Source organism: Acanthopagrus latus, chromosome 5, assembly GCF_904848185.1.
Source record: "Acanthopagrus latus isolate v.2019 chromosome 5, fAcaLat1.1, whole genome shotgun sequence".
Lineage (NCBI taxonomy): Eukaryota > Metazoa > Chordata > Actinopteri > Spariformes > Sparidae > Acanthopagrus > Acanthopagrus latus.
In genome coordinates this window covers 24,098,946-24,111,099 of record NC_051043.1, presented here as the reverse complement: position 1 = coordinate 24,111,099, position 12,154 = coordinate 24,098,946, and the positions used below count along the sequence as shown (strand labels likewise).

General features: G+C 40.5%; 1 protein-coding gene across 3 annotated transcripts; it reads right to left on the bottom strand.

Annotated features, from left to right (window-relative positions):
- Nucleotides 1–615: 615 nt before the first annotated feature.
- ercc8 (excision repair cross-complementation group 8) lies at nucleotides 616–12,101 on the bottom strand. Of its 3 annotated transcripts, none has more exons than XM_037098975.1 (13): nucleotides 12,083–12,101; nucleotides 11,670–11,756; nucleotides 11,177–11,272; nucleotides 10,842–10,943; nucleotides 10,016–10,139; nucleotides 8,890–8,971; nucleotides 7,781–7,849; nucleotides 7,630–7,696; nucleotides 6,817–6,920; nucleotides 6,011–6,135; nucleotides 3,485–3,682; nucleotides 1,523–1,618; nucleotides 616–996 (listed from the first exon to the last, which is right to left on the bottom strand). In XM_037098975.1, the coding sequence occupies exons 1-13, from the start codon at nucleotides 12,085–12,087 to the stop codon at nucleotides 931–933; spliced, it is 1,221 nt and encodes a 406-aa protein (XP_036954870.1). In that variant the 5' UTR covers nucleotides 12,088–12,101; the 3' UTR covers nucleotides 616–930. The 3 variants fall into 3 exon arrangements, with proteins under 3 accessions (XP_036954870.1, XP_036954872.1, XP_036954871.1); XM_037098977.1 differs by lacking the exon at nucleotides 12,083–12,101 and adding an exon at nucleotides 11,876–12,077; XM_037098976.1 differs by lacking the exon at nucleotides 12,083–12,101 and adding an exon at nucleotides 11,880–12,076.
- Between the last annotated feature and the right edge of the window lie 53 nt (nucleotides 12,102–12,154).

Here is a 12,154-nt window from a genome sequence, read left to right as displayed (position 1 = left end):
CTTTTCTAAAACTACAGCATGATTATGCAAGTCAATCAAAGAGTTAAGGTTGTATTTTTTTTATTAATTTATTACTTATTAAGACAAGAGACAGAAAAATGGAAGCCTGTAAAATTCAAGACATTTCAGGGAATTTGGCAGTAGAAAGAATATCCTTGATGGATTCAAGTCACTGGAGTGATAGGCAACAAGTAATAGTCTAGGACTGTATTTTTGGAATTTGTGGGCGGGTGGGGGCTCATGTGGGTCCCAGGTGTTCACATGGTAACAAGGCAAATATGTAAAGCTGATGGTGGGGTGGTGATGGACAGAGAGGTTTCGGTATCAATCCTCACTGTTAGTTTCAGCAAAGGGCTAACAGCAGCAGAAACAAATGCCAAGTGTGTCAAGAAGACAATGGGTGTTTCTCACATGTAAGGATCATGGGGAGTTCATTCTTGACACTCAAACTGAAAGACTGACACCACACACTGTGTAATGTCCCTTTAAGCAAAATATTACAAAATGTCTTCAGCTTATTGTGTGAAACCAAAGTAAAGATGCATTCTGATAAACAGAATGTAATTTGCAAAATTTCAGATTATGACTTATTGAAAAATCTGAAAGTACAGAAAACCTTTTGCAACATGAAGCTCTTTATTATTTCTGGGCTTTACTTTCAAATGATAATAAAAAAAAAATAATAAAAACAAAACTATATAAAATGTACAAAAAACTGTCATAACATTGTGCATATTTATAAAGTCGAACAATTATTTACACATTTCAGTTTTAAGGCCTTCCTCTTCGACAGCGATGGTGAAAGAAATGAGACACTTCTTTGAACCCACGTTTCCGTGGAGCTGACAAGTTAATGGTGACGGCTGTGTGCTGGTTTGCATGGTCACACACCTCCACATCTTCTTTCAAAACACATTCAAAACACCAGCGTTAATCTTCATCGCTGCTCCATGCATCCTGAAAGGCAGGGTTCACCGAAGCCTGGCCCACAGCTCTCTGTAAGGAATAAAGGACATTTAGCTCAATATCAATTCGTATTCTTTAAATAGATCCACGATAAAAACATCACACATATGTACATATCACAACCATGTATGGGGAATTTAAAAAAAAAAAGGCCTGGAAACATCATCCCTCTCAAATTTGCGTAACAGCTATTGGTATTTGACAACTAATAATGACAACTATTGCAGAGTTCATCTGATAGTTGTGCAGACTAGTCAAACTGGACACACACAGGAGCCATTTGTAATTCAATAAGCATCACGAGAATGCAGAAAAGGCCCGCCACAGCCGAGTCGAAGTGGATGAGGTTTCATTATTTAAATTCCTAAGATGAGACATCGCTCATCTATGATCTCATGGCGACAAAATAACCAAATTAGAAGTTAAGAAAAACACAGACTTTAATCATTGCAATCACTGAGATTTTTTATTAGAATACAAGATAATGATGTACACTTGAAATTAAATCAAATTAAAAAGGTTCCTTATAAATCTGATTAGTTTATTGTTTTCCTACCGCTGGTGCGCTGTTCGACTCTTCTTCCACATCTGCGGTGCGAAGGATAGGAACCCACGCCAGGATGTTACAGTCTTTACCTCCACTATACAGCTCCTGCACACAAAGAAAAAGGACACAATGGTTCACACACCAAACAAGGACATCAGCACCAGGGGAAATCCAGCATTAATGAGCATGACGTGGATCAGGGGTAAAATAATGAATCAGCTCAAAAGGGTACATGCAGTGTAAGTGAACTCATGGGACACACTGGCAGTGCCATGGGAGTGATAAGTGTCATTACATCAGATGAGACGGACAAGGACAGGACTAGGTGTCTCTTCCTGGAACATCCTGGAGTGACAAGCTGCCGAACTGCATTCTTGTGTCACTCATACAAAGCCTGTGTCTGACACCGGATGTTGTCTTGGCTAAAACAGAGAGCGTGGCTTGGACAACCCTCTACAATTGTTTTGATTATGTGAGGTTATTAAAAGACACATGAGAACAAAAACATACCTAAATAATTATGTTAACAAATAAAGAATTTTATGGGTTAATTATATTAGATCTTGAACAGCAGCAAACAACTGTTTGTTATGTAAAGGCGTAAAAGAGTGATGGAATGCGGAACAGAAAATGACATCACTTTCACTCTGTGTGTGTGTTGTGATCTGAGCTTCTCTGCTCTTTGTTTGGTAGCCAGGCCGGCCACACGTGCACGAGTGTGCATGTGAGTCCGTCTCTGTCCTCTCCACGGCCATTTTCAACTTTGCAGCCTGGTTAGAAACTCTCACATAATAGCTTAACATACAACACAGCTACAGTTTTGTAATCAGATACCATTTTTCTTTTTTCAAGTGGTAATATATGACATATACATTTCACCTTTAACAACAATATATCATCAAGAATGATGTGATAAACAAGCATCATGGTTGGATTAAAAGGTGCATCAGGAGCTGACTGATTGCTGCCAACAGCTTGAATGAAAGCAAATACTAGTTTTAGTCAGATGTTACCGTGAGGTAAATATTTGGCCAGGTTTGTTTAGTAATTACCTTGTTAAAGTCTGTGTATTGACATTGGAATCATCAAATGTGGGCATATTAAATCAGCCTTTGAAAAAAAAAGGCCTTAGGCTTTGTTTTATCGTATGCTGCTTAAAACATCAAATGTACTTTTTATTTTTAAAGATACTGACACATCTCACACATTTTTAAAGGTGTGTAAAAAAAAAAGAAAAGAGAAAAAAATAAAGGTTGCATTCCTCTGTTTGTTACCTGTGAGGAAACTCTGAAAATTTAGGCTGATCTCATCTGTTTGCCACAGTCGACTCCCAGCTGAGCGGTACACTGGGTGTACATTTGTTATGTTGCTGTTTTGCATCACAGGGAGAGACTCTTGATAAGATCTTAATAATAGCCATTTTCTCCCTGATAATCCCATCCATCAATCATCACATGGCAAAAAGCACATGCAGAGGACTATATGTTAAAATAATGATGAAACTAAAGTAGCAGATACACTATATTTGACTCTAATAAAGGAGATGGCATTACAGTTAAACCTTCACCAAGTGATTCCTGAAAATAACTGAGTAACAGATGACATTTAGGCTGGGAGCACTCACTAGGGTGTGACTGTATTTGCATTTATAGTAGCCCAATATAGCTCAGGAAATATTGGCTTGACCGCGTTATCTGTCCAGGGAAGTGACTCATTTGAGAATACAATGATGATTGCAAATTTCTAATAGCTCACCATAACCACCATAACAGCTGAAGAGGTAAATTTAAAAAGATGATGGACAGAAAGAGAGCGACCTTAATTCTCTTCAGACCAGCTAGACCTGACTGGCGGAGCAAACAGAGCACCTATATGACTGGAAATACAAACAAAGGCAGCTCAGTCAATAGATGGGTATCTTGGCTGGATGAGGGGCAACAGTCACCACCCTGGGACTACAGAGCGTCTCACCTGGTAGTCTGTGTGAAACTCGCAGCAGTCGACGTTGTTGTAGTGGCCCCTGAGCATCGTGACCAGTTCTCCTGTGTGGAGGGCATACACAGCGACTGAGCTGCCGCATGGCACAAACACAAACTCCGGGCTGCAGCCACGGGACACTGTGAACTGGAGCCTTTTACGACTCTCGTTGCAGACCTTCCCGTAATTTACCTGGAGGACAAACAGTGAAGGCACATAAATTTCAGATCATGTGTGTATGTCCAGATATAAACTATTTATGACACTAAACAATATGAGTTGGTTTTGTGGATAAAGATCAATCTTTTTATGACTTATTGCTATAAGCCAGCCAAACTTGTGCTTATAGCTAATGTTCCCCTTTCAAAACACAGTGTGTTCTATGCATTTTCCTCCTCATTTCCTCCTTAAAGACATTTCCAAAAGGATTTTTTAAAAATGTATTTTTAATTGCGTATGTTTATATCCTTGCTCACTTGCTTTCAGCCTTCTTCTACCAGGCTGTTGCTGAGGCATTGCTGCATTTCCTGACCTGTTACAGGTCAAAAGCTCCATGGGATACTTTCATTATTCACCTGAGTAGGACAGCCAAAAAAAACAAAAACACAATTTGAAGGCTTCTAAATCAGAACTGAGGGAATGAAACGCTTCTCAGGTTATTCAAACCTGTTTAAAGCTTTCTCCAGGACTTGCAGGGACCTTGAAATGAAGACAAACAGGCACATTTCTTAACCTTGATGGTGTAGATTTATGAGGCTCAGTTCAGGTCTAAGTTACACCAAGAAACCTGTTTCATGGTTTGAATTGCGTAACGTTCCTGTGCAGCAGAAATCCCCACTACTTCCTTTATAATCCCACTCTGATCTTCACCCAGCAGAGGATGTTCTCTACCTTTTGAGTCATTTGTTGTCTTGTGGTAGCATGGCAATGGAAAAAAGCCCACCGTAGAAACTGCAGTGTGAGGCAGCAGAGCAGGAAATTAGAACAGGAGACTGAGAGCGAGTACAGCTAATAGCGTGGCTTTCTTTGCCATGGCTTTAGGGTAATCTTATGTTCCTGTGGTGCGGTGTTGTGTAGGACGTTAGATACACAAATGTTCCATTATTTTACAGAGACCTGATGCTGTAAAGACATCCCGTTGGTCCAGTCTGGACAAAAAAAGAAAAAAAAAACCATTACTATATATACATTACATATTACTATCACCAAAAACTAAAATATTCTGTCTGCCCTGAAGAGTCTGTGAGAGGAGTGATGTAAACAAAGCTGTCAAATTTAGTTAACAGTGGCACCTTATTGGCTAGTTCTTGTCAATGTTAACCAAACACAACCTAACTCAACCGTTATTTTACTAGCTCTGTTTTGCTTGGTTGTGTACCAAATTTAAAAGTTTTAGACAGTAAATGTTAATTTCATGTTAATAAAAGTTATCCTGTGCCTCTGAAAAACTGACAACAATTGAGGAAAAGTAACCATACTTTTCTTTTTGGTAAAACAACAAAAAAATTCAATTTGCAGACAATTTTGAAACTTATCTCAGAAATGTAAAACTCTCTTTTATGTCTGATGCAGCACTAAGATGTCCCCAGTTACACTGAATGGTGGATGCAGAGAAGTAAAGCTGTCATGTCATGTCATGTCTATCAAATGTCATGCGATAGCAACCGATCACTGGAGGGCTGTGTGAAGATTTATCATCTGGGTTGATCAGGTTGGATTGCTGTGCCTGTTAGAACTCGAGCAGCAGCATTCTGTATCAGCTCAGACTTTAAAGCCTTTAGGTAGCCCAGAGGACAAGACACTGTGACCTAATTTGCTGATAATGATAGTGAACTTAAGATTAAGGATATCATAATGTGTTGAATGCTTATTTGTTCTTGGCTTTCTTGAACACAACAGAGACTGGCCACAGTTACCAAGAATAACTTGTATTGTCTAAGAAGTTCAACACATTAAACCAATACCAATCGATGTTTTGGGATTAAAATTATTCAAACTCTTCAGCCATATGGGGCGTTTTTGCCTTACGTTTTGGTTTGGCAGCTTGCCATGGTTGTGCTTCTACAGAAAACCATGTTAGTGTGCACATATATAAATTGCATTGAACCAGAAGCAAAGATTGAACTTGTGAAACTCCACATGTAATACCGTCAGGAAGACATTACTGATATACAGGGACATCCAGAACCAGCGATGAGTGGTACCATCAAGTTAGAAACAGGTGTAAAAATGAGCACTGAGATTCAGGAAAGACAGCTGGGCTGAGCCTGTGTTTCAGAGATCAAAACCAGACTGGAGGGTATCACGTAGAACATTTTGGGTATCTATTCCAATTGTTCTTCACACTTCTTTCAAGGAAGTGCAAAAGAGATGCAGCTGCCACATTTGCAAGATCAAAAGCGTCACTCCAGGTAGGTTACGAAGACAAAGCACTCACACTATCTCTTTCTCACACACACACACACACACACACACACACACACACACACACACACACACACACACACACACACACCTTACCAGTGTGTTTTCCCCAGTGGCACTATTCCATAGTCTCATACGGTCATCAGTTCCAGTTGTGAGGAGGTGGAGGCCATCACCGGTAAAGCACAGGCCATTCACTCTGCCGTTATGAGCTGTGTTCACTGGTTAAACACGGGTAAAAAGATAGTCACATCCATGTGTAATTGTTTGCCTCCTTCATCATTATCACAAACCAACAGCAAATTGTTTATCAAATCAATTCTCACACTAATACATCAACAAACGAAACAGGAAACTGATTTCCTCTGGACAAGGCACCCGTTTGCTCTGACACAAACAGGACCTCAGGCAAGAAAAACAGATACTGTACATGCAGAATGTTCACCTCTCCTTTAGAGAGCTACTCGCTATGTTTACCTGTATGACTTGAAAGTTCATTTACATCAGGTTCAATAGGAGGAAATGCTGAGGAAGCATATTACTTAATTTTCCTCTTTAGACATTTGTTATTAGGACCATCACTTACTAAGTAGCTTGTCGTTAATTCCTCACAGTTTATTCAGATTATAATTCCAAGATGTTTTTTGGGCCCAAGCGCACCACAGCTCCTGTATGCATATAGTATGCCTATGCATCCTGAGTGCGAGGTTTCTCATTCGACATTTTGGACAGTGATTGGTAGATTATCATGGTTGGGGAAGGGTGCACTGTGCACTGCATCATCTTCTGTACTTTTAATCTCTATATAAAAGGGAAAATGGTTCTACGGAGAACCCAGCTAACTAAGGATGAAGGATGAAAAACACACAGGTTAAGAAAGAGAAGGGAAGAGGTAACAGTACCTGCCTCAGAAGAGGCTTTTGACTTGTCTCCATTATGCTGGTCCAGAGTGAGGAGACTACCAGAAGCCCGACGCACATCCCATACTTTCACTTTGCTGTCTGCACTTGAAAGGAAAAGAAAGGAATACATTATTTTACACTCTCCTGGTTTATTTGAATATAACCTTGTAAACTATTGAAAGTAGACAAAAGTTTGATCAACCCACTAAGCGCAATACAGGAATAGGGTTGTAACAGTATGAGATTTTTTACAATATGATTACCATTAGTATTGTTATCCGCTACAATAAACTTTTACGCTTTACCTTGAGACTGGTATATCGCTAGAGATTTAAAGGCACAATACATTCTCAAACTAATAAACTTCATAGACATGAGTGTGTGGAAGCCAGTGTTTGTTTTCAATGGGTCAGTTTTCTACTGGGAATTTACATGACGTGCTGTAATAGAATATCTGAGTGCCTCCCTGTGCCAATTGTTTTCAAAATCACTTACAGTCCACAGAGACAACAGCACACTGATCCCAATTGGTTAATTAGCATGTCTAATGTAGCATAAAACAGGTGGGGACTGTATCTACCATATGCTTTACTGACAGGGCTAGCAGAGTGCCGCAGTTAGTATGTGATATGGTGACATTATCCTTGACTCAGGGTTGCGATTCAGCCAGATGGGCAGGAACTGAGATGACAAGAACTGCTGGGACACAGCATGGTGGGGATTGTCCTTTACCTGGCATTATTCACGGAAGTGGTTCTGAGGGCAAATTAGCTGATGGTTTCAGAGGGTTAATCTCCAGTTGACGGTGCCTACCTGGCAGTGGCTAAGATGTGTTCGTATCTGGGCGACCAACGCACCGCCAGGACCTCTGCTCTGTGACCTGGAGGGGGACAGTTATTATTCCTGTGCATGGGCAAAAACACCAGGAAAGTAAGTTTGTGTATTTGTGCGCCAGGCCACTAACCCTGAAGAACATGAATCCGTGAACCAGACTTCAGGTCGCACAGCTGGATTTTAGGGTTTTTGGTGCCAACTAAAAACACAGTGACAATTAAGAAGAAGACTGCTGTTATTTTTCTGATCAAAACACTAAAAAGGGGAAAGATTCGAAGATGCAAAGATTCTTTAAAGTTAAACCTGTAATTTAATCTTATGGTTTTATGTTTACATTACCACTCATCATTAACATTTTATGGATGTAAATAAACATGTGAGTATAATCTGACAGCGTGTGTACAAACAAAAGGTGCTCCGAGGTTAGGTTAAAAACAGGTTCTCACAGAAAAGGTGTGGTAAATATGAAAACTCACTGATACTGTCTACTGATAAACATGAGCAAACACACCCAGCATCTATACAATAGGAGAGGGAGGGCAAGGTAGTTGGGGAAATTTAAAAGAGCAAAGGGGCTGATCTGGATGTCATCAGAATCTAAATAGCCCAAATTATGCAGTATTAATGAGCTACAGGTGCTTTTCAGGAAAATATTCCCCAAAGAATATTTTCCTGGTTAAAATAGAAAATGCCAAGGCTGTTTGCAATTTGATAGATTGGCATGTGTAACACCTCTCAGAGTGAAGGAAGCATTAACAAAAACAGACACTGTGATTGTCTCCAGCTTAGAAATAGGTGTGTCAAAGACAGTGTGTAAGTAACAGGGAGCACCTTTGAGCACATTTATGAGCACATACCCAGCCGGCTTGAGTAACCTGTTGGTCCAGCCTGGTGGCATGGTGACATCCCACCTAGATTCCTCTGTTTTTTTTTCTACTCAGAAATCCGTCTCTGAAACTGAAGCCATGTGTAAACAGCTTCTGGCCCTGTTCTGTCCCCTCCAGGTACATGTCACTATGTAACCTGGGGTAAAAACTGAAGTACAAAGGGTACAAAACAGGGGCGGTGTCTGTGGCGTGCTGCTTTTGGGGAGAACTGCTTGGAGAAACCAACTGACAAACGTGGTAGCTGAGGAGATTTTTGTCTTGTTTTCAGTGCTTTTTACCATGCAATCACAAAAATGCAAAGTCCGGCTCATTTACTCTGAGATCAGCAAAAACTGCAGCTGCATTCACACACCTGCAATGAGACTGTGCTTCCTTGCGATGGGGGACAGGTGGTGGCTGTAGACATTGCCCTCAAACTCAAAGACTTCAGCAGGCTGAAGAGGAGCAGGGAGATGGTCAGACAAAGAGGGTCAGTATGCGAGACATTTTCTGTATAATTAGTGTTATGCATACTTGTGCATGTAAGCCAAATGAACATTTTAATTCTATGATAAAATATACAAGCATGACCTTAAATGAAGCTGCAGCCCTAAATGTAACTGTAGTACAAATTCAGCAAAGTACACAGAAGGGATTCAGAGAATGAATAAGGTAAAAATAAAAGTGAGCAGTGAGTGAGGGAGGGGAGGGGGCAACAGCTCACCCGAGCAGCGGCGGTTACAATGCAAATTCTTCAGCAAATATAAAAAGCCTCTCTGTGCCCCATCTGTCAGCGAGTGCCAGCACCAGCATGGCCTCAGCCAATGGACACACAACCATACACACACACACACAGAAGGCTCTGTTTGCATAGAAATACCTAATATGCAAATACACTATGTGCACCCCAATGCAAAACACACAATAATGTGGAAATACACAACTAAATAACTAAACAACTAAATAATGTAACAGGTATGTGTGTGTGCGTGTGTGTGTGTGTTTCTGTGGGACAGAGTCACAAAGAGTAAAACAAATGAAAAGGGCGGCTGGTTCTTTTCTGTCCCTTCCCTGACCTTTTGAGGTGACCGCAGTGCCAGTGTAACTCTAGCACAGCTCAGGGCCTGCCATATGGGACTAGGTGGCATAGAAAGGTAGAAAGCATGAAGCAGAAAATAAGAAAGAGATGGGTAGAGACCGTGAAAAGAGCAAAAAGAGAGAAAGGGCGATGGAGCTATAAGAAAACAAATGTCAGCCAGCCAACTATTCTCCAATATGCAAAAAAGCACCTGTTTACATGTGACAACTGTATAGTCTATATGTTGATTCAGCTCTATTCTAACTATGTTCATCTTGGACACTATTATTTTGAAAGTTCTTCCTGGCTATGTCCATCCCAACTGGCATTTTGCACATAGGGGAACTAATTCTACAGGTGTACCTAATACATGAATATGTCAAACTGTATCACATTAACATGAAGTAACACTGTGCTTTACCTTCAGTGTCTCAGTGTCCCAGACTTTCATGGTCTTGTCAAAGGAACTGGAGACAAACATGCCAGTGTCATAAGGATACCACTGGACTGTCTCCACACTGAATTTGTGCACATGTCGACTTGACCTAAATAAAAAAGAAAACAAAGTCATAAAATGTGACAAAGTACTTCACAGACACAGATCCTTGCTTAATTTCTTTTGTGATGTGCATCCCCATTCACTGCGATGAACTGGCGACTTATCCAGGGAGTACCCTGCCCTCGCCCTGAGACAAGGCTGGGATTGGCTCCAGCAGCAACACCCCGCAACCCCATGGAAAGGGATAAGCGGTTCGGACAATGACATGACATCCCCATTCATGTTCAAAACATAAAAAATACAATAGTGATCCAGCACATTAAAATAGCGTGAATGAATCTCCCGTTTGTGGACAATAAATCAATATTATAGGCTCTGCTGTTGCTGTGTGCTGCCATGAAGGTGCATGCTGTCATGACAGATGTTTCACAGAGCAACTGCAAATATCTAATGATATCAGGTTATTTGTTCAGGCAGAGGTACCACTGCCACAAATTAGATCTCCATTAGAGTCGGAGCCATAGTGTACAAAACAAGGTTGAGCAGGAACTTTTCACATCACCACATCACAGAACGAACAAAAGCAGACTTAAGTAACCGAGAGAATAAACCTTCTGATTCAAGTCATCTCACTTGGATGTATAGTATGTGGTCTAAGGACATGGCTTGGAAAAGGACACAGTACTGTGAGAACTTGATGCAGTGCTACCCTCCAGTGGACAGAATGAGTAAAATGATTCAGACTCGCCTGCCAACTGTGCAAACTGCCTTGCAGGTGTACTGTGGTTTCCCATTGAAGTTCTCCAGGTCATAGACGACGATTACTCCGTCTGCTCCACCAGACAACATGCTAAACAACAGAGAGACCTCACAGATTACATTACTTCCTCAACATAACTTCATAACAGTTTCTTTTCCATGCATGAATGGCTGCAGATCTCTATGAAAACTTGTCACAGAAATATGTGTGGATAGGGTGACAGGAAAGGTGTTCCACTTCTGTTTTACTAGTCTTTTAGGGAAGGGTGTGTTAAGTACTAATCTACATATCAGTAACAGAAAATTAGGGCTATGTAAACTTACTATCTGCCCTCTACTGCATCAATGTCAATGGCATTGATGCCATTTCCATGGACTCTGTCCACATCTCTGTCAGGATTCAGCGTCAAACTGAGGACCCTGTGAAGCGGAGAGAAGAATACAGATGCGTCACTGAATATTTCATTCATATCAGAACTCTGAAGCCCAGGGAGACTTTTTAAAATAAGGTAAGAGGGAAAAGGGTGAGGAAAAGGGAAGAGATGACACATGCATAGTGTATGTGACAAAATAATGAACACATTTAAACCATTATTAGACTTATTCATCTCAGTTAGCAATGCAAAGCAAATTAATTGTAGACCAATTCTGATGTTTGAAATATCACAAATTATTGAGTGGAATTTACAAGATTTACAAGAGAGGTTGGAAAATAAAAGCTTCTCAAATATTTAGAAATGTATATACATCCTTAATTGACTTCATATACTGAGATTTTATATCTACTTCGCTACTGATGTATGAAAACCTCTCTCACCTTCTCGTTGACTCTGCACGTCTAAGTCGCAGAGGGTCATCCAGACCAGCCTGCCTTGCTGTCAAAAAACCCAGCATTGCTTCAATCCTACAAAAAAAAAAAAAAAAAAAAAAAAAATCAAAATACTAGACCGAGTTTTTAAGAGCAGAACTGGTATTAAGTATACGCTACCGTAAGCTAACCTAGCTCAAAAGCTAGCATATTACCTACATTGAAGAACGTTTTTAATCCATATTGAACTTCTGGTTGTCCATTAAGGCATGTTATCAAACCAAAAGCTCCACGATAGCTTAATGTGCTGTTTATATCTCATTGGGGTTCTCTATGTTGATAATTTAGTGTTTATTTTACACTAATTTCAACTGGCTACGCAGCAGTTCAATACAAAGGGCCGCCATGTTGGAACGTCGTACCCCATTCTATTACGAACGCGATGATTGGCTGGTCGGGTAAAGCCGTCCAATCGCAGAGCGGCTTATTAAATC

Excerpts from the sequence above, each read along its gene's own strand:
- ercc8 (XM_037098975.1), bottom strand. Across the intron at positions 8,972-10,015 it reads GGGACACTGAGACACTGAAG|CCTGCTGAAGTCTTTGAGTT; the intron begins GTAAAGCACAGT and ends GCTCCTCTTCAG. Across the intron at positions 6,921-7,629 it reads CACATCTTAGCCACTGCCAG|TGCAGACAGCAAAGTGAAAG; the intron begins GTAGGCACCGTC and ends TTTCCTTTCAAG.